General features: G+C 42.4%; 1 protein-coding gene across 2 annotated transcripts in view; it reads left to right on the top strand.

The window, feature by feature from the left end:
* MSN (moesin) overlaps positions 1 to 22,312 on the top strand; it is a 76,008-nt gene that overhangs the window by 20,640 nt on the left and 33,056 nt on the right. The window contains exons 1-2 of one of the 2 annotated variants that reach the window (XM_065557237.1): positions 11,482 to 11,566; positions 21,501 to 21,584. In XM_065557237.1, coding sequence (XP_065413309.1) covers positions 11,561 to 11,566; positions 21,501 to 21,584 — 90 coding nt within the window. In that variant the 5' untranslated portion in view covers positions 11,482 to 11,560. Of the gene's footprint in view, positions 1 to 11,481; positions 11,567 to 21,500; positions 21,585 to 22,312 lie in introns of those variants that run through there. The other variant, XM_005279517.5, reaches the window with a different exon arrangement.

Raw genomic sequence — 22,312 nt, 5'->3', positions numbered from 1 at the left:
ATTGTTCTGTAACTCTTTTTACACACACCCTTCCCTTTTAGAGGTATCTCTCTGTGTGGGGCGGTGGGCAATGTTGCAGTCACCACAGGTCTTAAAAGTGACATGAGCTCCTCCTTAGTCAATTTTTTTAACTACATTAAAAAAAAAGCGGGGGGGGGGGGGAGGGAGAGAGTCTACCTGCTCTTTAAAAGGTGTCTCCTGTGGTTTTTGGAACCTCTTCATCCAGATGCACTGATCATTGCCTCCTCTAGGATGGCATTGGGTGACTAATCTTCTTCCAGCATGGGGTAACAATGCCCACTAATACTCTTGGGTGGGTCTGAAGAACCTCTGAAATATTACTAAGCATGTGGACCGTCACCTGTGGATTACAAACTTGAACTTTTCCTTTGAATTCCCCATGGTGTGTACTTCAAGGCACTAAGTAGTTCATGTTGCCTCTAGAAAGACATTTGGGAAGTGGGTGGTAGCCTGATTTGTATGCTTCTGGAAGGGAACTCAGATTCTCTTGCCTACAGTGACAAGTCAGACCTGAAGGGGAAAAGTAGCTTTGAGTGTTCAAAACTCTTCATCATAATCTTCAATTCTAGCCTACTTGTATCTTCTGAGACCTTCTACAGAAATGTTACAGAGCAGTTCTCAAATAATTACAGCAACATTTTATTGTAGAGATCCTTATAGCTCCACACCCTCCTCTTCCCAAGCCATGCACACTTTGTATTATCTTAAATAACCCCTGAGCCTTTGATCAAAATTAGGCTCTCACCACAATTCAGAGGAAGGTAGGAAGGAGAATTTTTTTTTTTTAGTCCACATTAGTTACAGAACCAGGATAAACTACTTCTAACTTTCAGTGACTGAAGTGATACAACCTCTTCCCAACGTACCTGTCCCCTGTGTTTAGAAGAGCAAGTATTCTCTTTTCCCTTCTAAGCTTACATTATAGAGCAGTTTAAGCCACCTGCTAGGGAGAACTAGATATCCAATTTTCTGTTAGACATTGAAACCTAGCTGTAGCACTGCTGAGAGGCTAGTATTTAAAATTTGCTGTAGTGTCTACTGGCAGGTGGATCCTTTTATTGAGATCCCCATTGTTTACAGCAGTTGTGGCTAGAGTGACCAGATGTCCCAATTTTATAGGGACAGTCCCGATTTTTGGGGCTTTGTCATATATAGGCGTCTATTACCCCCCCCACCCTCTGTCCCGATTTTTCATACTTGCTGTCTGGTCAGCCTAGTTGTGGCTGAGAACTTCCTGGGGGAGGAGTGAATCTCTTTAAAGAGATTGAGTGGAAAGTATTAGCAAATTTACTGTAGAGAGCAGCCCTGCACTGGCAGGGAGAGGGAGTGGATGACCTAATCAGTCTTCCCCCATTTCTACCCACTACTTAACCAAAAGCTAATAACCCTGCTTATTTATTTCAAACTTGTTCCAAAAAATGGGTTGTAGTTCAGTGTTTCTTAAATGTTACCAAATTTTGACTTTCTCCAAGTCCTTTATGATTCTCGAGAGTGCGGGGATGCTAAGAGTCTTGCAAACCCTGTACAATACCTGTACGTTTCAAGTATTTTCGGAGCTTACTTTATAGTTCTCCAGCTTGCTTTTGACAGAAAGCTGCCCATCAAAGCCAGCACTCTGTACAATGCTCAAGTCATAACAGCTGATAATGGATTGTATTAAACAGGAGTACTGTTTCAATATTCACACCCCTCTTTACAATTCTAGTTTGTGTGTGTGTGTGTCTGTTAAAAAGCCCTTATAAATTGGCACTTCATGCATCTAAGTGATCTGAGCATCCAGATGCTACTTAAAATGCCCAAATCTTGCCATCTTCTGAAAACTGGACTCTGTATGTTTCAAGGGGCATATGAATACCTCTGAGGTCTGAATATGGCTCAGTGTTCTAGGGAAGTATCCCCTAGGTTAAGTAGATTTTTCTTACATGAAACCAGAATCCCTCTGGAAAGCTTTACTTTGGAAAGTAACTAGGAGCATATGTATTATTTTTGATGTAGTTACACCAGTGGGTGTGTGGTGGGTGCTTGTGTTTGTAGCAATGCAGCTTACTCTAGTAACTTACTAGAGTACTCTACCAGTGAAGTCGCATTCTTGCATTGCTTCAGTCCTCTACATTGGAGGCTTGCACCAGTGTGACTATCTCCATGTAGTTACAACAGTGCAAACACTTGAAAATCTTCCTAATATGTAGGCAGGCACTAACATATAAAAGTAAGGTTTGGTGTTGCAAATGAGTTTTAATAAACCATAAATAACTCTGGTGGGATTATACAAATTGAAGTTAATGGGTGGTGTCAGGACTGTCCTTACCCATATGCAAAGTACACAGCTGTGTAGGGCACCAGGAAATTTGGGGCACCAAATTTCCTGGTGCCCTGCACAGCTGTGTGCTGCTCCAGCCCCTGCTCCACCTCTTCCCCATGGCCTCTGCACCTTACTGGCCCCTGCCCCACCCCCACTCCCCTGAGGAGTGCAACAGGGCTGGGCCTGCACTCACCAGTGGTGGGAAGTGCAGCAGCCCGGCCCCAGCTGCACTGCCGGTGAGTGCTGGGGGGTGGTTTCCCCCTGTCCCCCAAGCTAGCCCTGCTCCCCCACTGCCACAGAGGCCTGGGGCCAGCCCTGGCCCCCCTGCAGAGGCCTGCCCCCCCAGGGGGCTGCATAGGGCCCCAGAATAACTAGGGACCACCCTGGGTGGGGTGGGAGGCAAATGAAGGTTGGCTTTTGTTTTTTGTTTTTTGTTTTTGTTCCCCCAACAACAAAAAACCCCCCACCTGGCACTTTAGTGAAATCCTGCCTTGTATGGAGCCACATCCTGAATGGACTGATGAATCACTCCTCCTGAATATGAGACCCTAAAAGAAACAAAGTTAGAAGATTCTAACTTTCTCTGGAGATGAAGTAGATTCTGAGAATCCCAGAACCTACTTAGTAATCAACAGCTTTACTTTAGGTCTCACTGCAGACAAATCTGGAGATATGCCTCAGACAGGACAGGCACACTCCCGCAGTGAGTTCATCTGTGTTCATAGTTCCTAGAAATCTGGTTATTGGACAGTTCTAGAGCATATTGAGAAACTGCACAAGTACTTGGTGTGCCCCACCAAGGCATTGATATAGATGTCTGGTACTGGCAACTATCTTCAACTGTTACGTTGACCTACAAAGATCATAAAATACAACTGACATGCCAGAAGTGACCACCTCTGTTTGTTGACCAAGAGATTTAACTAGATGACAGCTTTGTAAAAGGTTTACACAAATGCTGTAGAATTGTATAGGAAGGGATGGTGTGCTCCCCCTCCACCCTCAAACAGAGTGTACATTTTTTGTACATATGTATTTTTTTTCTCTCCTAAAAAGCAGTTTTGGAATTTTGCAACTAGAGAAGTTATTTTTTCCTAAATTTCTTCCTCAAAACTTTTTATTTTTTATATAGCTTATGAAGCTGGAATTAGCCATCCAGTATAATAAGCATAGTATTGTTGGGTGCTGTGGGACTCTTGTCTCCACACATCCAATGCACTTCAGTTTTCAAAACCTTACAAGCCTGCCTTGATCTTGATAGGCAAGATCAAAACACATGCTTATGAGCTGCTCATAGTTTACTGTTGTGATTTGGCCAGAGGCCCCTGAGCAGTAGACTAAGATCCTAAAATCTTAGTTCATGACTGAATCCAGATTGAAATTTGGGAGTCTCTAATGATCTAGAAGGCTTGTTTGAAATTTATGCCATCTTAGATATGGAGAGAGTATGATACACCAGATCAACAAAGCAAATGGAATGCCCCTAATTAGGGGCAGGGAAATGTTGAAGAGACTTCTTAAATAGAAAAATAACATTGAAAAATATTTAGTTAGTGGCTGCTTCAGGCCATCTGAAGAGACTTGCCTAGTGTTTCACTTAAGCCACTTTTTGTCTTCCCTGCATTGTGATCCTAGCTGTTACTAAAGCACATCCACCTAAGCATGTAGTGATTCCAAGATATAAATCTCCTTGAAGTGGCTGTGTCTAGCTTGGATCATGTCAGCAGAGACCACTATTGTGCATCTGTCCCAATGAGCAAGTACACCTCTACCTTGATATAACACTGCCCTCGGGAGCCAAAAAATCTAACTGCGTTATAGGTGAAACTGCATTATATCAAACTTGCTTTGATCCACTGGAGTGTGCACCCCCCCCCCCCCCCCCCGAGCACTGCTTTACTGCGTTAGATCCAAATTTGTGTTATATCGGGTCAGGTTGTATTGGGGTAGAAGTGTACTGTAAACTGGTGTGCCAAGTTCCTTTTCACTTCCCCCATCTGGGAAGGTAAAATCATGCCCCAAATGGCACAGTTCAGTTTTTTCCTCCGGGCTCCTGACTGCCTTAAAAACAAAGATTCAAAACCGCATGATGCAACCCAAAACACTTGTGCTGCCCCTCAGGGTCTTGTGTAGCTGCTGGTCCAGGGCGTCAGCCCTTCTTCCAGTATTTCATTGGTAACTTCTGTGCCCTGTCAAAGCTTCCATTTGACAGGTGCAAAGAGCCCCTTCCTATTCCCAGGTCCTTTCCTGACTGGCCCTTGCCTAAGAGGCAGGAAGCCAAGTATGTGATTTCACATAGGCCATGTCCCTGGCCCTAATCTTGTGCCCTGAAACTTCAGCTCTTACTTTTTAAAAAGTCCAGAGGCCATACTAAGCACACAGACTTGTGCATATTCCCAGCATACGTATGTCTCTCAACCCCAAATCTGGTCTGTTTTCAGACAGTTGTCTCTTGTTACAAATATGGAAGAGGACAAATGATGGCAACTACTTCAAGCTGGATTTGGCTCTCCTGAGCCTGATGTTGAACATGTGGTGAGGGGAGATATAATGTCCTCTTTCCAGAATCACGAAAGCTTATGCTCTAATAAATTTGTTAATCTCTAAGGTGCCACAAGTACTCCTGTTCTTTTTGCGGATACAGACTAACATGGCTGCTACTCTGAAACCTTTCCAGAATCTGTTTGTCAATCAAAATCCAGAAGGGGCACAAAGCTTGTTGGTATCTACAAGTCACCCAAGTAGCTGCTCTCTGTGTTGTGAAAAGCAATTCTTTTAAGGGCTTATTGTCAAACCCTAGTGGCACAGGAACTTAAGACAGCAGCTATATCACAGGAAAGTAAAGGGAGTGTGCATGAAGATTCTATTTATGAGAAAGGAAATGGCAAAAATAGAGGAATTGACTTATTACCCAAGGCTGTGAATAACATTTGCAATAAGTGCTGCCATAAATATCTGGACTTGACTATTACTCTGAGGGATCCACCCATAATGTTTTCTTTCTGGTTTGGTGTTTAGTTTTGCAGTTCCCCCTTTTTTAATTTATTCCCGCCTCTTCATTTAAGAGGGTGGGGGACTGCTTGTGTGCTTCCTGGTTGACTAGCAAGTGGCCACTGTGTTGAAACACAGATTATGACTGCAAGAAGTGGTTAACCCTGTATCGCTTGGTTGGTTAGGAAAGAATTTTTGCTATTTAACTCACAGAATTGGAATATCCAGACAAACTAAATGCAATAAATTCAGTTACCCTCCACTGATGAATTTTGCTTGTAACCTGTTGAAAGGGGCAAGTCCCGCTGCTGGTGGCTAAAACCGAATGACCATGCTTTAACTCTGACACAACAATCTACATGTCCTCCTCATTCCTGAAAGGAACATAGAATAGTAAAATCCCTAGTAACTATTATAAATCAAAGAGGTAATATCCCCAGAATTGTAAATCTCTAAAACTCACCTTTCATTTGCTGAGAACTAATTAATAAATGTTGAGGTAGAACCTCTTTTTATGGTGTTCCCTGTTAGTGCTTGTGTTGTCATAAAGCCACACTACCATAGCTTTGACACTTTTTTTTTTTTTATATCCATACCAATGGGGAAAAAAGTGTTATTGAAACGAGCATGAGGAAACAAGGAAACCTGTCTTTAATTGGGTGGGATGAATGAAGGAAGCTTCCTTCTCCTCCCTTCACCCCTGGTTTTAAAAAGGTCTTTAACAGAACTCCAAGCATTCTTGACTCCTCATTGGACTGGGATGGTGGATATGCTTGAAGCCTTAGCCAGACTGGTATGGGTGACTCTCTAGTGTAGGGCATTCTTGTTTCATTAAGAAACTTTTGCATTTAGATATTCTTCACATGTTGGAGCCTACTGCAAAAATCCAGAAACTTTGATTATATACATATAATGGAGTAGGTAAATGCCAATTTGCTTTAACAGTGGCAGGAAAGACTTGCCAAACACAAAACTGAGCTTAATCAAGATTCTAGGGGTCTGATTGTCATAGGTGCGGAGTGCCTACAACTCAAGACTTGCATCTTCCATTGGCTTCCTCTTAATGTTTTAAGAAAGCCCAGTTTGGGTGTGGTAGTGCTGCTGTGATAAGTCATTCCCTATCTGGCCTCTCTATGGCCTTGGCTACACTCACAGATTCACAGCGCTGCCGTGGCAGCACTATGAAGCGCAAGTGTAGTCGCGCCGCCAGCGCTGCGCAGAGCTCTCGCAGCGCTGCAAGTACTCCACCTCTCCGAGGGGAATAGCTTGCAGTGCTGCAGGCGCTGATTACACTGGCGCTTTATAGCGCTGCACTTGCTGCGCTCGGGGGGGGTGTGAGATGGTGACAGGAATGGGAATAGAATGCTCAGTCCTGTGTTTAGATAGCAATAAGTAGAGAAAACAGATGCAATTCTCTAGTGGTGAGGGGAGCTGTGGTAACTGGACATTCATGTTAACAATCTGGAGTATCACTTAGCTACAAATGCAGAATAAGATGGACTGTCATACTGGGGATATTTAAGTTTTGGATACTTAAATGTACTTGCCTCTTTGTGTCTCCACTCTTGCTAATCCAAGTTCTTGGTATTTTAACGAGTTTCCTCCCTCCTATCTTCTTGTCATGCCCCCCTGCTTATACACACACCTATCACAATGAACCAATGTAGAAATAATCACTTTGTGTAGATTGACTAGTTCTAGGAACACCTAATATGGGTCGATACATGGTGGCTATTGGCTTAAGAGTCTTTGCTCTTTGGACAGAAGAATACACCGCAAGTAAAGAGGAAGAGGTTCAGGCTGGAGGCATCTTTAAGCAATCTTCAAGACCAAGGACTGTATTTGCCAATTAAATGGGAATTCCTCCCTTGTCTGCACTTGCCTATTTCTAGTAAGCTCTCCCAAGGTGAGGGAGGTGTAGCTGAGGCAAAATGACATAGTGTGGAACAGACTTGATCCCAAATGACAAATGCCATAAGGATATAAAAATTGCCGTGAAGAAATAAAAGCACCCAAGAATATTAAAAAGGAATACACTCTTCCCTCTCCAAAGTAATCAGTGTTTGTCTGAGGCCCTTGGAGGGTTGAAAAGGGGGCCATAGGGGTGCCTCATGTGGAGAATGAATCCTCAGTATGAATTCTGCAGTTTAAGGTAGGATTGGAGTTGCATTCAAATCTGTAAGATAGCCAGTCATGTGCAGAGGCAGGAGAGGAGTATTGTAAAATACTACAGACTGGATATAAGAAGCCCCCTCACCTGTAGACAGTTGGCAGTAGATCCTGTGCAACTGTTCAGAATTGAAAATGGAGATATCCTTGCAACTGAAACAGGTGTAGTCTCCGCCACCAGTCCATTAGCTAAGGCAGAGCGTTCTCTTCCTCTCTGCACCCAATAACCAATGTAGGTACTCAAATAGTGTGGCCTAAGTGGAATGAGGCAGTCCCGAAAGCCATCCATGATAAATAGGCACCTAGTACAGGGGACCTAGTCCTCTAGCAAACATCTGTAGCCCTTACTTCAATGGCCAGGACACTCCAAGTATACCCCCAATAAGAACAATGACATCCACATGTCCTACATACTTAATTGTTGCTATAAATTGTGGGGCCATAGACACTTAATGCTGACAATACCCCACTGAGTTACACTGCAGAAGCAAGAGAAAATGTCACACCCTGTGACAATAAATGCCTGATTTGCATGTTCACTTCCCTTCATCCCTTCCCCCACCCCTCTTTCTCAGATCCACTTCAAGTAGATTTTGTTTTCAGATGTAGTGCTAAAGTTCTTGAGCCTTGCTGAGGCGGATATGGTTCACTTCCTGTTGTAGTGGGCTGGCCCCACCATTCTCTCAACTACTCAATGCTTTGGAAGTTGCTTTAAAGGTGCAGCTTGCAGCAAGAACAGACAGTTGAAGTCAAAAGCCAACTTCACAGTATCCTGGGACTCTGCAGATCAAATAGTTAAATTGCATTTTAGTTTGTTAAAAACTTAATGATCCTCTAGCTCCAGCAGCTACCCTGTGTAACTATCTATAACTGGAGCATTAATGGCTTTAATGGGTATAGTAGTTACCAGTGGCCATGTATCCCTTTCTGGAAGATGAGTGGTGCTGAGTTTTCCCAGTCCTTCTAGTCTTCTGATGTATCTGACCAACTTGGCTTCTGATCTAATTCTGCTAAGCAGAAAGCAAGTCCCATTCCTTTACATGCACCATCAATTACTTGACATCCAGTCAGGTACAGTCTTCAGATGTCAAAAATTTACATACTTGCTGATCTGGAGTTGGATTCAGCCATAAAGTGCAGACTAAGGCCTGGTCCCCACTAAGTCCCCACTTCGGACTAAGGTACGCAAAAACGTAGCTGAATTCGAAGTACCTTAGTTGGAACTTACCGCGGGTCCAGACGCAGCACGGAGGCTCCCCCGTCGATGCCGCGTACTCCTCTCGCCGAGCTGGAGTACCGGTGTCGACGGCGAGCACTTCCGGGATCGATTTATCGCGTCTTAACCAGACAATAAATTGATCCCAGAACATTGATTGCCTGCCGCTGGACCCTCCGGTAAGTGAAGACTTACCCTAAGGTGGCTGAGCACTGCCACTACAAATTGTTTTAATTAAACTTTAAGGAACGCTCTTATAGGAGTGCATACATGCCCGTAATAGATTAACTGCGTAATGCTGCATGTTGCAGCATATTACTCTTAAGACTGTATAATGTTCTGTGCTAAACACTAGGAATTGCCATACTGGATCCAGAACGGTATCCTGTCTCCAATAGTCCTCAGAACTAGATGTTTCAGAGGAAGGTGCAAGAACCTTGTATCTGGCAGATGTTCCTCCCCAACACATACACTAGGCAGTCTCCTAATAGGCTTAATCCCTGAAGCAAGAGGCTTCAGACAGCTTCCCCCAAACTAATTATAATTCTAGATATTCTTGTTACCATGTAAATGTCCAGTCCTGTCTCTCTGTAGAATCTTGCAAGTCAGTGACATGTGGCAATGATTTCCACAGTCTAATTATGCATTGTGTGGGGGAGGGGTAAAGAAGTATCTCCTTTTTACTGGCTTTGAATTTGCCACCTTCTGATTTCATTGAATGTTCCCTTGTTCTTCAGTTTTGAGACTGGGAGAATAGAAGCTCCTAGTCTACCTTCTCTACAGTGTTCATTATTTTCTTAACGTCTATCATGTCCCCCCCACTTGGCTCTCCTTAAAAGATTAACATCCCACCCTTTTCAAATCTCTTCATACAGGTTTCTCCATTCCATTAATCCCTTTTCATGGTCCATCTCTGAATCCCCTCAAACTCTGAAATCCCCTTTTTGAGATGGATCAGTGCTGCAGACCATTTTCTATATAAGCCACAATGGTGAGGGGCTTAGGCTTTGTTTCTCAGTTGTTCATTGAAAATGTGAGGTGGTTTGTGGTGGAATATCACACTTGAGTGTGCCTGACATTCAGTTGCAGTATTGGATGCATCCTAGTTCTCCACTGGCTTCAGTGGCTGGTTGAAATTGTACAAGAGCAAGGGTGACAAAGTACCAGCAGCTGAAGATTTGAAGGGTTTCAGTTTAGCTCCCACTGGACTTGGCTCCTTTGTGCTGCTTATCTTCCTGGGTGCTGGTTGACTGCACCTGATGATTAGACCAACCCTTCAATGACATGAGAGAAGCTCTTCTGAAAGGGCTCAGGCCACTGTGACCTTGGGTTCCTTCTGTTCCTGCTGCTTCTCCATCCTGTGACCTGAAGACCAGCCTGTACTCCTTTTTGTAGGCTGTCCTTTTGGAGAAGACTTATTATTGGGATGAAGTGTTCTTTTTAATATTTCTCCCCATAAAGCTACAGCTCAAGACATGAGTTTATTTTAATGACAGATGATATTGTCACCACAATCTTTATTTCATAAATCTGAAATTATCTCAGATGGATCTTTTCTTAAGGTTCTCAATCATGTTGGTTTAATTTTACATGATACAAGAGCTGTCTATTTTGACACTTGCTGCTTGCATAAAATAGTCAGTCTGAAGGTTTTTATAAACTTGCCTAGGGGCCAGATTTTTAAAAGTATTTAAGCCACTAAAGAAGCAAATGTCTAGTGGGATTTCCCAGATCACTTAGGTGCTTAACTCCCATTGACAGGTGTCTGTCTGTGTCTTTAGGCACTAAATATCTTTAAAAATCTGTTTCCCAAATTCTCCTCTACTAAAACTCATCTGTGCTGTGCACACAGAAAACAAGTGTCTCAACACTCTCCATAACTAGAGTATTGTTACAGGGGTACAGTCAACTTGAAATCTGGTTTCAAAAAAAGAATTAGAGTACTTTTAAAGTCCTCTATATACAAGTTACAATGACAAAACTGACCTAGAAATAACTTTTTGTTACACATTTGAATCTGTTTCTCCTCTTTAAATTAGTGTGTGTGTGTGTGTGTGTGTGTGTGTGTGTGTGTGTGTGTGTGTGTGTGTGTGAAATATAAAACAATTTAATTTTAGGCAATGATCCATTTAACTTCTCCCGGAAGCTGTTTAAGCCTGTGTGGGGCAAAGAAGCTAAATCTTATAACATTAGTGCAGACACTAAAGACAGGGAGCTAAAGTGGCTGGGGGGCCATGAGTCAGTGAGTTCTCATCATGTGTTGCAGTAAAAGATAATGACTAGTGAAAATGGAAATGAATGACTGTAAGGGATATACCACTTCTACAGTGATCATAGATATCAAGGTGCATTAGAAAAATGGGCAAATAACATTCCTGTTTTATAGAGGAATAAGCTGAGACCCAGAGGCAAACTCCTCTAAAGTCACACAGTGAGCTGATGGCAAAGCTGGGGATGGAACACATCTACTGACCTAGACTAGTACCCTATCCATAAGCCCAAGGTCTCTAAGAGTAGATGTAGAGAGGACTAGTGTTTGAAAGTTAAATGGAAAAACAAAAGATGGATGCAGCAGGCTTTCCTGGGTGGCCATCTGTAGGGTTAATCTTTTTCTCCAGGTTGCAATGTGGCCGGGTTATGCTTGGAACCCTGGGTGTGCCTGCCTGCTGGTGTTCTGTTCCCTGATTAGCTTAGGAATATGAAAAGCCCCTTTAAGATTGCTGGAAGGGGGCTTGGTTTAATTAAATGTAATCCCTTCAGCAATTGCAAGCACTTTCATATGACCTAGGTCCAGCTTCACGCTGACACACAAAGAACACAGGGAAGTTTGAGAGGAAAGGGCTGGCACTCAAAGAAGCCAGATGTCTGTAAGTATCCCTGGTGCAACAGGTGGGGGTGGAGTGGCTTATCTCTAATGTGCCTTGTAGGGCCTGTAGTAAGCAGAAGAACTTGGTGCACTCTACTGTGTGATTTCATGTCCCTCTGGCAAGCCACTGGGCCTGGAATATGTAAGGTGGCAGGGCCAGGTTAGTTCATCTTTCCAGCTAGGATTAGAATTAATATGTAGGTGTGAGAAATGTCTACCCCTTAAGCAACACGTCAGGCTTTTGGGGGTAGAATTTCACCCTGATCATGGTGTCCTGGGCCTCCGTATTCTCTACAGAGCTCTCCTTTTGATGCTACTATTAAAGTCCTTTTTAGCAGCTCTGGACTCCTCTTATGGCTTTGCCACATTATGAATTGCTTCCCCATACAATTTCTGTTGGATGTGGTATATACTTCATTTCCTGTCCTAAACTGTGTAGTATTGCAACATGCTGTTAGTCTGAAAATTTCCACCCCAGAAGTGGTTTCATTTCACTGGCGGGTGTATTAATTCTTATGTGTATGACTCCTAAAGGAATTCAGATTTTGTATGGGTGAAAGGACTGCGTAAATGTAGCACAGTATTCTATTTAACTTTATTCCAAACTGGCCATGAGAAAATCAGATCTATAAGTTCCCCTTTTTTATAGAGCAGTTTTCTCCAGGAATACTCTGAAATGGACATATTGATAACTTGAATCGTAGCCTTAGCATCACAGGAGGTGTGAAGCCTATAAATCAAACCAATAGTGTTCTATCCTGTGCTCTTGAGGAGTAGCAATCTTCCTGCATTGTGCCCTCCAATAAGGAATGACTTTTTTAGTAGCCCAAGAAATAATTAGTCAGGGAGTCTTGAATAAATGATACTCTAGGGGATATTTCATGGCCCTCAAATTACAAGCACAATATGTAGGGCTCTGACTTGGGTTGTCCATACACCAAATGGACAGCTTGCCATCTGAGAAGGAATGAACCCTATGGGTTTGAGGTTTGGTAATGCCTGAGTCAGTAAGCCGGCTTCCATGTCTTGATAGCATGAGGATGAGGGCAGTGAATGTCCTAATTGTATAAACTGCCATCCTAAATAGAAGAAGAAATAGGCAAGATTGTTAGCAATGTCAGCTTCATGTGGGTATTGTAAAAAGCCTAGTGGGTTAAAACTTGCAGGTGGAGAATCTGCATCATGAAAGCTTAGTGCAATTTATGATTATACTGGCAGTGCTGGAATCTGGGGAAATATTGGTGTGGGAACAGGAATGCATCAGTAGCAGTGAGGAAGTTGTGATGAAGCAGTGGTATTAGCCTGTGGTCTGTAGAAATCAGACATGGTCTGCAGACCCCAGGGGTCCAAAGGGGTTGGCACCTCCATTTGGAAATTGGGGTCTGCAGCTGGAAAAAAGGTTGAAAACCACTGTGATAAAGCAATGAACAAAACTACTTTCCAAGGCCAATGGACATTGATAGCAGGGCTCGGTTAAGGTAACTGCCACTCTTTTGGGACTGAGGGGCAACTTGCTTCCATGCCAAGCTACACTAGGGCTAGGCTCTGTTACTGTGGGTGTGTGGTCGTTTTTGTGTGTGGGTTTTTTTGTTTTGTTTTTATTCCTCCACTAGAAGTTGCTGCTAGATCTGAAATGTTTTCAGTGGGTGAAACTGATTTGGGAGAGCCACCCCCACTTTAGGAACTCCAATACAAAGTGACTTGCAAATATCTTTTTGTGAACAATAGCAGAGTTTGACTTGCCAGGTTCCCAGGGTTCTTGGGATGGCTTAACTGTTCCTGAGTACTCAGCTGGCTGATGGGATATATGTGCATGTGGTGTTAAATCCTACAAGTTCAATGAATTTCAATAAAGCTAATCTAGTCAAAAAAATCAAACCAGAAGTGTCATTCTAGCCTTCCTTTCAGGGAATGTCAGAATATCACAGAAATGATACCATGTGATATCGCACATCCCAAATGGCATAGTTGAACTCAATAGCTTACAAATAAAACCACAAGTTGGAATTTGTTTCCCAAGGTATTCAGCAAATACTTGAGAATAATGGGTACAGCTGTAGAAACTTAATTCCGTGTGTGTGTGTGTGGCTAAAAAGAGCTAAACTTGCAACTGAAATGTGGTAGCCAGTTAATTCCCTCTCCATTTGAGCCCTCCGGGAAATGCAGATTGGTAAAATATACTGATTTGTATCTTGCTTGACTTTGACTTCTGTCGTGCGACTGTCTTAAAGGTGGAATCAGTCCCAGTCCACAGATCCACTAAATTCCCAATACCCCATTTGAATGGGGTATACTTGTTTTCAGACGAAGATGAAAAGGCACTCTGGTCAAAGCAGCAGTGACTGACTCAGCATATAGAGTTGGTTCATAGGTTTTTTTTGGTCATCCTTTGTTACTTGCCTCTTGTTTGCCCAGCTGAACTCATGGCCTGCTTCATGTACCACTAAGAGGTAAATAACCCAGGACTATCTTAATTATCCATTGACTTTCCTCAGGTCATTCCTGATCTTGGGCTTGAAGGAAGCAATATGCGGAGTATCAGCCGGATCAACCCTGTCCCTATTTAGCAACTGTGCTTACTTGCTCTTCCTTACAAGCATGTGTTAAATGATGAATTTGTGCACTCCTCTTGCTCCATATGCAAAAAGAGTTGTGAAACTACTGAAATCAGTTCTTTAAAATACTGTTTTAGATCAGCAAAACTTCACACCAATTTTCAGCAAATGTCTGGTTACGGTGTGTGTGGAATACTGATGACTCACAACCCACAATACTTAGATGCTAAAAGAAACTTCTTGTATTATGGGCTTAAAATGCAGTAGTCTCCCACAAACACTTGGAGGCCATTTGTTAATACCCTGGAATTATTACAACATGTAAAATCTCTTCTCCCAGTACTTTTGTACTTTCTATTGCAGGAACTCTGATCCTCAAAGGGGGGGGAGGGGGAACCCTTCAGCTAACTAATGGTGCACTTGATTAGTACAGGAGTTGGGCATATCCTTCCATCCCTGAACCTAGGCATGAGTCACTTTACAATTTATTAGGCTAATTGATAAATAAGGCAAATAACTCTGGGTCGGCACTTTCAGATAAAGGAGACTCCCTGTCCAATCACATAGCAATGGAGAAAAGGGAACACTGGGTACCAGTTGTATCAAGTGTAGTAGGAAATGCCATCATGCAGCCTTAATTTGGCCTGACTACATTTTATTTTCCTGTTTGCCATTCTTATAATATAGCTACAGTCCAAACCACCCTGTTTAGTTTACTGCTGGTTATTAAAGGAGGGGAGGGGGATTATTTTCCCCTCTGAACATGTGAGAATAACTGATGCTCCTTTCCAATGCTCTGGCACTTATTAGCAAACCTATTCAGGAGTTTACATGGAGGAGGGGATGAAGGTTGGGGTATGGAAGGCATATGCAGAATGTTAAACTTTTGAAGGCCTGTTGGAAATAGATAGTGGTACCAGGCACCTAGTATCACTTCTCTCCAATTTGATGCTGCTGTGGGAGGAGGTGCTGATCCCTGATGAAGATTTCTGAAGCTATATAGTAAAAGGCAATCTTGCCAGTTGCAGCTGTTTTCCATATGGGAACAGGCACTGCTCTGACTTAGAGGGCTTGACCTGTGTAGGAGGCCTTGTCTTCACAGCAGTGCTGTCCAGGGCAGCAGGAAATTCTGTTGTAGAAGCAATTTCGTAACTTAAAAAAAAGGCAGTTAAAGTGGTAAAACCATGGCAACCACTCTCTGTAACAGATGGAGGAGTTGCTGGGGTTCTGGCTGTTTCCTTGAGGGAGATGTTAGCAATATGGTCTGTTTCATGACTAGTATCTCCTTTCTCTTGATATCTGGTGTGGAGTGTTCTTAGGAATCCTGTTAGGGATACTAAGAGGTACCACAGCCATCTTCTAATATGCAGCAAAAGCCATTTCTTTAGAAGCACTTTGCACAGTATTGAGAGGTGTAAATTAAATATAATATATAAACTAAAGTGGAGGGAGGATAAAGCGTTCTGCAAGCTTTTCTCTTCCTTTTGATTGGTAAATTACTAGTAAGCTCAAAGGGCTAGCAGAATTTTTACTATAGTAGAGGTGGCCTCTAACGGTCTAAACAAAATTGTTTTCATGGTTGCACTAATACACCAGTAAAAGTATTAAAAGTGCTAAGATGGATGGATTTATTGGGTTGCATTAAATAGAAATACAGTGAAACCTACCCAGGCAATCATCCTGAAGTGGAAGTCTAAAACTATAAAAGCCTGTAAATCCCTTAACTGCATTTTTTAGCTGTTAAGGGTTTGTCTTAAACCCTCTGATATGTTAACATAACTCCTTTGGAAAGGAAGGGTATGAAGTGTTCCTAGAATGCCAGCTTTCATACATACGCACACAGAAGTATCTTTCTGGGCTCTTATCATTGGAGGGAATGGTTTTTCCCTGCTCTTACTAGTCACTTCATAAAAATTCAATATATAGTAACCCTACAATGACTGACTGACCTGGAATCTCATATGCCTTGCTACCCAATTGGGTTACTCCCCCTTATATGGGGGAGTAGCTGGTTCTTTGGAATGGGAAATAATAGCCTGTGAACAATCAGTTAAACATGAGCAGTGGTGTCAGCATCACCCGTGCTAACTCTTAAACTAAACTGCTGTTGGTACTTGTGTATATGGGGAAATCACTTCACCTTTGCCATGTCACCATGCCACTGCCAGGCAGTGGTCTAGTCTCTAGCACATGCCTGGTGGCTGGATGCATTGGTGAGCATGTATATAGGTTTTTGGAGGGGAAAACATTAGAGCTACTTACAACTTTGTGGAAGCCTTGGTTGCAACTCGATTTGGCTGGTGAAGGACACAAATACAATGCTCATAGAAAAGGATCTGACTCTGTGTTCAGTCCCCTGAGCCAGTCCAGGCCTCACAGGTCTTTCTTTACCTTTCTTCTGCTAGCATTTGGAAGCAAAAGCCTACTAGATTCAGGAAAATGGTCGTTCAGTTCCTAGCTCTGCCACATGCTCACTATGCAATCTGGGGCAGGTCACTTCAACTCTACACCCACTTCTGCATCTGTGAAATGGGGAGAGTACATACCCCATTGTTAGTACATCACATGTGAGGAAATTTAGCTTGAGAGAGATCCGAAAAGGGGGGATAGAAGTGCAAGGTATAAACCACTTAAATCTCATGCTCACAGCAGTTTCAAAGGTCTTTGGCACAGTTATTTATCTGTATTTCATAAACACTGGTAGCAAAAATAAATTTGGCCTTTAAACCCCTCCCACCCCCAAAAAATCTAGCATCTCATAACTGACAAAGGAAACAGCATGATGTGCTATGGTGGGATTGGATTCTCTTGTCTAACGTCAAGAATAGTGATCAATATTTATAGGACACCCATGCTGCTGTGGTGTTCTCCATAATGGGCAGAGTATGAGGCTTTTTTGTTCATCTTAAAAAGGGGATATATTTAATTTTTTTTTTTTTTTTTTTTTTAAGTTTTAGCTGATTGCTCTGCCAGGCAGTCTCATCAGAGGTGATCTATGCAGTATGTATACTAATGTACACTTAAAGTTCTGCTTTATCACTTAAGGGTAAACAGAGGAAAAGAGTTTCTGTGTAATCTGTATCTTTTACTATCCGTTAAATGAATTGATGGGGATGGAACCTCTCCTACACATATGACAATGTCTCTCACTAAGGGGCCATACTGTTAAAACATCAGCCATGTGCCCGTCCTCCTTTATAAAGTGTTACAAGCCTGACCTTTTATCTGCTTACTGGGATAATAAAGAGAAACTCCACTTCCCATTTTAAACAGTAGAACCTTGCTAATGCTCTTATCGCTGATCCACACCCAATAACTCATGCACACAAACTAGATTCTCTGCAAAAATGTTTCACTGTCGTGAGGTACCATATTTATCTTTGCAAAACTTAATACAGAATACTGGCTAGCATAGTATGAGATTATAAATAAATCAATTGCATTATTGCTGCTATTTGTCTACTAGATCACAAGAAGCTCTCTCTCTTGATCTCTTGCTAACACACACAATTCAGTTATTCAGTAGATCCCTCAATTATTAGTGCAGACAAGTGAGGCCCCACTGTATTAAGTAGGTGCTCTGTAAAGCCACCCCTAATCTCACAATTTAAACTGGCCTCTGGAATCCATATACACTGAATTAAGCAGAACTGCATAGGTCTCGAGATTTTATGCCTGCTTCTGAACTTTTCATTTACTTAACTCTGCTTGAGCAGAAATAGTTGGTAGAACCTTTAGAGTGGGGAAAATGCAAGTATTTCACTGTCTCAAATAGTTACCCATGTTCAGTACTACAAGAGTCTTAAAGATTTTTATATACTGAACAGATTGGAGATAGAATAGGCTTAAATGCACTGAAGTAAAAATAGGCCCCTTACTGCATGCCCAATTACTGTGATGTAGCAGTGTCAAGCATTGCATCTTAACTCAGTGTGGGCACAAATAGGTTTAAAAGATTAGAATCCTGGATGTAGGACTGGTACTACCATCCATCAAGGCACTTCACTTTATGGCCTGATCTGGAAAGCAACTTTTTAAAATCTTATTCAGTCCCAGGATATAAACCAGCCACAGATGCTACAATTCTGTCTTCTCCTGATTAATTGGAACTGTGGGCTGACGTGTCAAAGCCAACATTGTCTCCAATATCAATCTAAATCACTTGCCCAAGCCAGGATGTCCTTGGCCAGCAGTCATCATTTTTAAACTGTAAAAAGGAGATCAAAATGATGGATTGCTCCTCCACCAGTGAGCGGCACCAATAGTAGTAAAGCTTTTTGGGGAAGAGGACTTAAGTCATTGCAGAGGATAGTATTCAAAAGACAATTGTGGCTGAATTGAGTGTAACCTGTCTGACAGTTTGACTTTTTTTTTTTTTTTTTTTTTTTTTTTTTAAAAACAAATATCCTTGTTAGTGGCATATGTGGACCAGAACAAGGGAGGAAAAACTGTAGAGGCCAGCATGCTTCCTGGCTACTTAGTTCAGCTGGCAACACAAGAATGCCTAGCTAGACTGTATTTACTAGCCAATTAAAAATGATTGCTCTATTCACAGTGGTGTCCAGCTGACTGATACCATGCTAAAGGAGGTGACAAATAAGTAGAGCTAATGTAGATACCCAGAATCACTAGAAGAGCCTCCTGTGAGGATATTTCAAGATATCCTAACACAGCACTGAATGCTGTACAGGAAGTACAAAACACGTAGGGTTAAAGTTGTATTATAAACCATCCAAAGAAGGCAGAACAGGCCAATTTAAGGCTTGACTCAAATATTTTTCTTACTGCATGGTGATGGAACAGTTAATGCTAGGGCAGAATAAAGTGCAAGATGCCAGCATGGTTATCCCAGGGAGTGGGGGGAATTAATTAGCCTGTTGGGATCTATTTCAGAAATGCACATATTTGGGCACCGTGATCTTTTTCCTGTGTATAAATCTAGGATTTGACTAGTTCATACATTTAAATAGAAATAAAGCCTTTTGCTCGTATCTTTCCATGGCTATTCTGCAGTTGTATGCTGCTATCTCATTAGCAGAGGAAACTGTATGTTAGTAGCGATGAAACCTGTCTAGGTAGACTAATTACTCTGAACCAGCTTAATTCATAGCTGTATTAGGTGGTTCCTCAAATTTCTCTGCTGACGCTTGCTTTTTGGTCTCTAGTGTCGTGGTTAACAACTCTAGTCTAAACTTGAGTTTGAATTTTTATTGATAAAGCCAACCCACTTAGTGGCTTTTTCTTTGGGATGGGGCAGATAGAGCTGAAGGGAGAGTTGGGAAGGGTCAAACATCTTGAAGATGACAGCTGGTATCTGTAATTCAAAAGTAATTTGACTCCTGGCAAGCCAGGGGTAACCATAGCACAGTTCTTTGTATTCTCAGTTTTGATACATTGGGTATCTTGTTTTGCATAAATTCTGAAAATTTGGTTTGGGTATCCTGGATGGGAGAGTACTAGAACACAGCTTGTTCTAATAATACCCTGCTAAAAATACTTGAAGCACAATGTACATAGTCTTGGAGGTTTTCCCTTCCATATAAACAGATATGCAAACAGAAATGGGTTCTCAAACAACTTGCGTCCCACTCTTTTTTTGGGGGGGGGGGAAAGGGGGGCATGCTACTGAAAGTCCTAACATTAGCTTCACCCACATTCTTGTAACTCCTCCCCTCCATTTTCAGGCAGGAATTTTTTTCCCCACTCCAATCTACAAGAAGTCTCCTTTAACCTAGGAAAATGCAGCTCTGCACTGAATTAGTTTGATAGATGCTCCAGAGAGGTCTGAATGGAATCACAGCTCAGTCATACAATAGTATTCAAAGAGCAACCCTTCCCACCTTAGACTGTGGCTACACTAGAACTTACAGCCACGCAGCTGCATAATCTAACCACTCTAAGCCAATGGGAGAGAGCTTGGTAGCTGTGTTGGCAGAAGAAGCTCTCCCACTGACATAGCGATATGTATATGGTGTTAGGTTGGCATTATTTATGTTTGGGGGATGGCTCTTTCACACCCCTGAGTGACTTAATTTTATCCTGCAGTAAGTGCTAGTGTAGACATAGCCTTAAGTGCCTAGAGAAACCCTACAGGATTCAAGCAGCTCTCATGGGGGTAGAATCCAGTCCCTAGAATATATAGTCTAATAGACGCTCTAATACGCCTTTAATTTGGGACTGAACTTCTTTATGGCTACAAAGAGTCCAGTGGCACCTTAAAGACTAACAGATTTATTTGGGCATAAGCTTTTGTGGGTAAAAAACCCACTTCTTCAGATGCATGGAGCAAAAAGTACAGATGCAGGCATTATTGTACTGACACATGAAGAGAAGGGAGTTACCTCACAAGTGAAGAACCAGTGTTGACAAGGCCCTTCCCCATCCCAAAAACCAAACTAAGGAGGCCCCATTCTTACAGTGAGCAATGGGGTATGTGGTTTAAAAAAAAAAAAAAAAACGCCCAGACATAGAACACCACTAATTTACACACTACATAGCCCTCAGATCCTCATGGTCTCGCCCCTAAGGTTTAGTAGATTGCTGTAGGGAGGTCTTGACCCTAAGATTTCATGTTCAATAAACAAATAGCGTAGAGTACTGTGTAGAAAGGCATTACTCTTGCAGTCCAAAAGAACTACAGGGTAGCTTGTCAGTCCTACAGCTTTGTGAACAGCATGTACACTTTCAGGGAATCCATCTCTTTAACAGAAGAGATGTGTGGGCAAGCTTCTGCATCTTATCAAATCTGAAACTTGACACACTTGTCCTCACTCTCCCCAAGATTTGAATGGCATGGTTTTGGCTTGCCTCAATCAAAGGAAGTTGTAGCCATATAATCCAATTCTTGATAGGCTTCTTGAGCAGCTTAAGCAGTTAATATTTCTGAGCATGTTTATAGGCTCATGAGTGGGATCTCCTAGTCTGAGTGGTGGGTTTTGAGAGAAGACAACCAGCAGTTTCAAGTGCTTTCCCTTCTTGGCATGTGTTCTGTAGAGCACTAACTTTATATCTGTTTACAAACTATAATATGCCATTTTACACATACATTTTTAGATTTAGATTGGATTAACTTTTTTTAGAAGGGATGTAAACTCTCCTGTTTCATAGCAGAGATAAACTATTCACTGACTTGGAGAGGGAGGAGGTTAAGAAGAAACTTCCCCATATGGGCTGTCTGCCCACTTAAAGGTTTCTTGCACCTTTATCCAAAGACTCCAGCACTGGCTGCTGTAGACTGGGGGTGGGACTAGATAAGTGGGCACACTGGTCTGATGTGGTATGACAGTTCCTATGTTCCTAATTCTGTGATGCTATTACAGGGAACACCCATTGTAACCACTTTTTTTTCCACCCCCCCCCCCCCCCTTCTTCATCTTCCAGATTAGTGTGCGAGTTACCACCATGGATGCTGAGCTGGAGTTTGCCATCCAGCCCAACACCACTGGGAAGCAGCTCTTTGATCAGGTAAGGTGACACCACTTCAGCAAACATGCACTTAGTACTGACTTTGCTACCACTAACCCTCCCAAAATAACTCTCCTCAACCATTAACACACACTCACCACTTACTTATTTCTTTGAGGCCTTTAAAAGAGACTACAGGGCCATTAGACTATCTATCATCCAGGAACTGCATGTTTTTACCCCCGCATCATTATTTGTGTATATTAATTCTGAGTGTGCCAGGAGCTATATCTGCCCCAAAAGTGCTTCCACTCTTGGGCAAATTTCATACCAAGAGGAGGGGCGAGGCTAAAATATGCAATCATCAGGTGTTTTTAAAAAATATTAACTGTCCTGAATTGCCTCTCTTCCTACTATCCTCAGTTAGCAGCTGATGTGTTGGGTAAAAATAGCCCCTGGGAGGTGTTTGAAAGAGTTGTACAAAGGGGAGTTTTTATTTTGAATAGGCACAAGTGTCAGCAAACAAGTTCAGTGAAATGATGTGCACTATAATGTGTTCCAGACTTTGACAAGGCGATTCTTACTACTGTAAGTCACTTCCTAGGTTCAGCTGTCTTTATCTTGGTGCACTGGCTTTCCTCTGCATTCTATGCTCATTGGCAGGGTGGGTTTTTTCCTCCTCCTCCCCCCACACCTCTAGCTCAGGCTAAACAGAAGCAGGGAGACGTATGCAGCCCAAACCTGGAGCTGTGAAGCCATGGACATTATCAATCGCAGCTGTTGAGAAA

The sequence above is a fragment of the Chrysemys picta genome, chromosome 9 (genome assembly GCF_011386835.1).
Source record: "Chrysemys picta bellii isolate R12L10 chromosome 9, ASM1138683v2, whole genome shotgun sequence".
Taxonomy (NCBI): domain Eukaryota; kingdom Metazoa; phylum Chordata; order Testudines; family Emydidae; genus Chrysemys; species Chrysemys picta.
This window is presented reverse-complemented; position numbering and strand designations above follow the sequence as displayed.